At 36.1% G+C, this 1,212-nt stretch overlaps 1 protein-coding gene across 1 annotated transcript; it reads right to left on the reverse strand.

Annotated features, from left to right (window-relative positions):
* Positions 1-414: 414 nt before the first annotated feature.
* LOC107081282 (unconventional myosin-XVB-like) lies at positions 415-1,030 on the reverse strand (the record flags this gene model as incomplete). Its single annotated transcript, XM_015369481.1, has 3 exons — positions 415-603; positions 689-761; positions 861-1,030. Coding segments are annotated over 3 exons (432 nt in total), but the record flags the coding sequence as incomplete, so codon positions are not given.
* Positions 1,031-1,212: the final 182 nt, after the last annotated feature.

Raw genomic sequence — 1,212 nt, forward strand, 5'->3', positions numbered from 1 at the left:
AAAACGTAAAAATTATTTATAAGATATTAAAATATCATGCATAAACTCCATTTATTCAAAAAATAAGTGGATTTTTTTCACTTTATAACATAAATAAAAACAGAAAAAATTTGTGGTAACTTATATTTGAGGTCCCTGGCTGAAATGTTAGGTGCCTTAGATGACTATAAAGTTACATCAGATTAAATAAATTGTTATAAAACAACAGTTTAATACAGATATGAGGACTTAATGATAAGCCTCTGCTTAAAGGCAGCTGTTTTATAAAAGGAGGATTGATCTGATATATAGTCTGATATATACTGATATATATTCAGACGACATCAGTAATATTTGTTGTTTTGGACTAAATTTGTTTGAAATAAGATATAAAAAAAACATGTAGATCCTTGAAGAGACCTGGTTTGGTTTTACCTGTCTCCTTGGTTTCTAAACAGGTAGTCAGAGTTTGCGGAGGAGGGCGTCGCTGGTCCATGAAGGGCTTCAGCTTCAGCCTCAGCCCCAGCCAGAAGGTCCATGACAAAGTCAGAGCCGGCCAGGTCTGACCACCCTTCATCGGTAGCAATAGACACAGACCAGCCTTGCAGAGCCTCCATCACACCTCTAAGTTCCAGCAGAATAAAATTACACAACAACACAAACTGAAGTTGTTTCTTTGAAAACATGTTTTATAAATGAAATTGAATACCGATAACGAAGAAGCCAAGAAGCCAGCTGCTCTCCTGTGGTCCATGACTCCACCTCAGTTGTCAACTCTTCATCTGAAGTCAGAGCAGTTGTTGTTTTTATTTCTATTTCATGCTTGATGTTTTATTTTGTGTTTTATTAAAATAAGCCTTGATGGGATTTATTTCACCTACCATTAAAAGTCTTAACTTCCACAAGCATCGTTCCTTTCCTCTGATTGGACGTCCACTCCAGCTGTGTGGGGGGGTGGAGGCGTGCAGCGGGGGCTGGAAGCTGCAGAGACGTCAGCAACTTGTGCTGACATAGTGAACGGTACTCCCCTGGACCCTGGTCAGATACATACCTGCAAGGAAAATATGGAGGGAATTTGGTTCCATTATTGTTGCACATTAAAAAATAAAATAAAAAGTAAAATAAAATAAATAAAAAAATCAGAAATAAAACTTAAAAATTAAAGTTTTGGTGTAACTTTGCTGTATTCTTGCCTTTATTTCATTGTTTTATTTATTTAATTAAAATTACAGA

Source organism: Cyprinodon variegatus, unplaced genomic scaffold, assembly GCF_000732505.1.
Source record: "Cyprinodon variegatus isolate N-32 unplaced genomic scaffold, C_variegatus-1.0 Scaffold3888, whole genome shotgun sequence".
Lineage (NCBI taxonomy): Eukaryota > Metazoa > Chordata > Actinopteri > Cyprinodontiformes > Cyprinodontidae > Cyprinodon > Cyprinodon variegatus.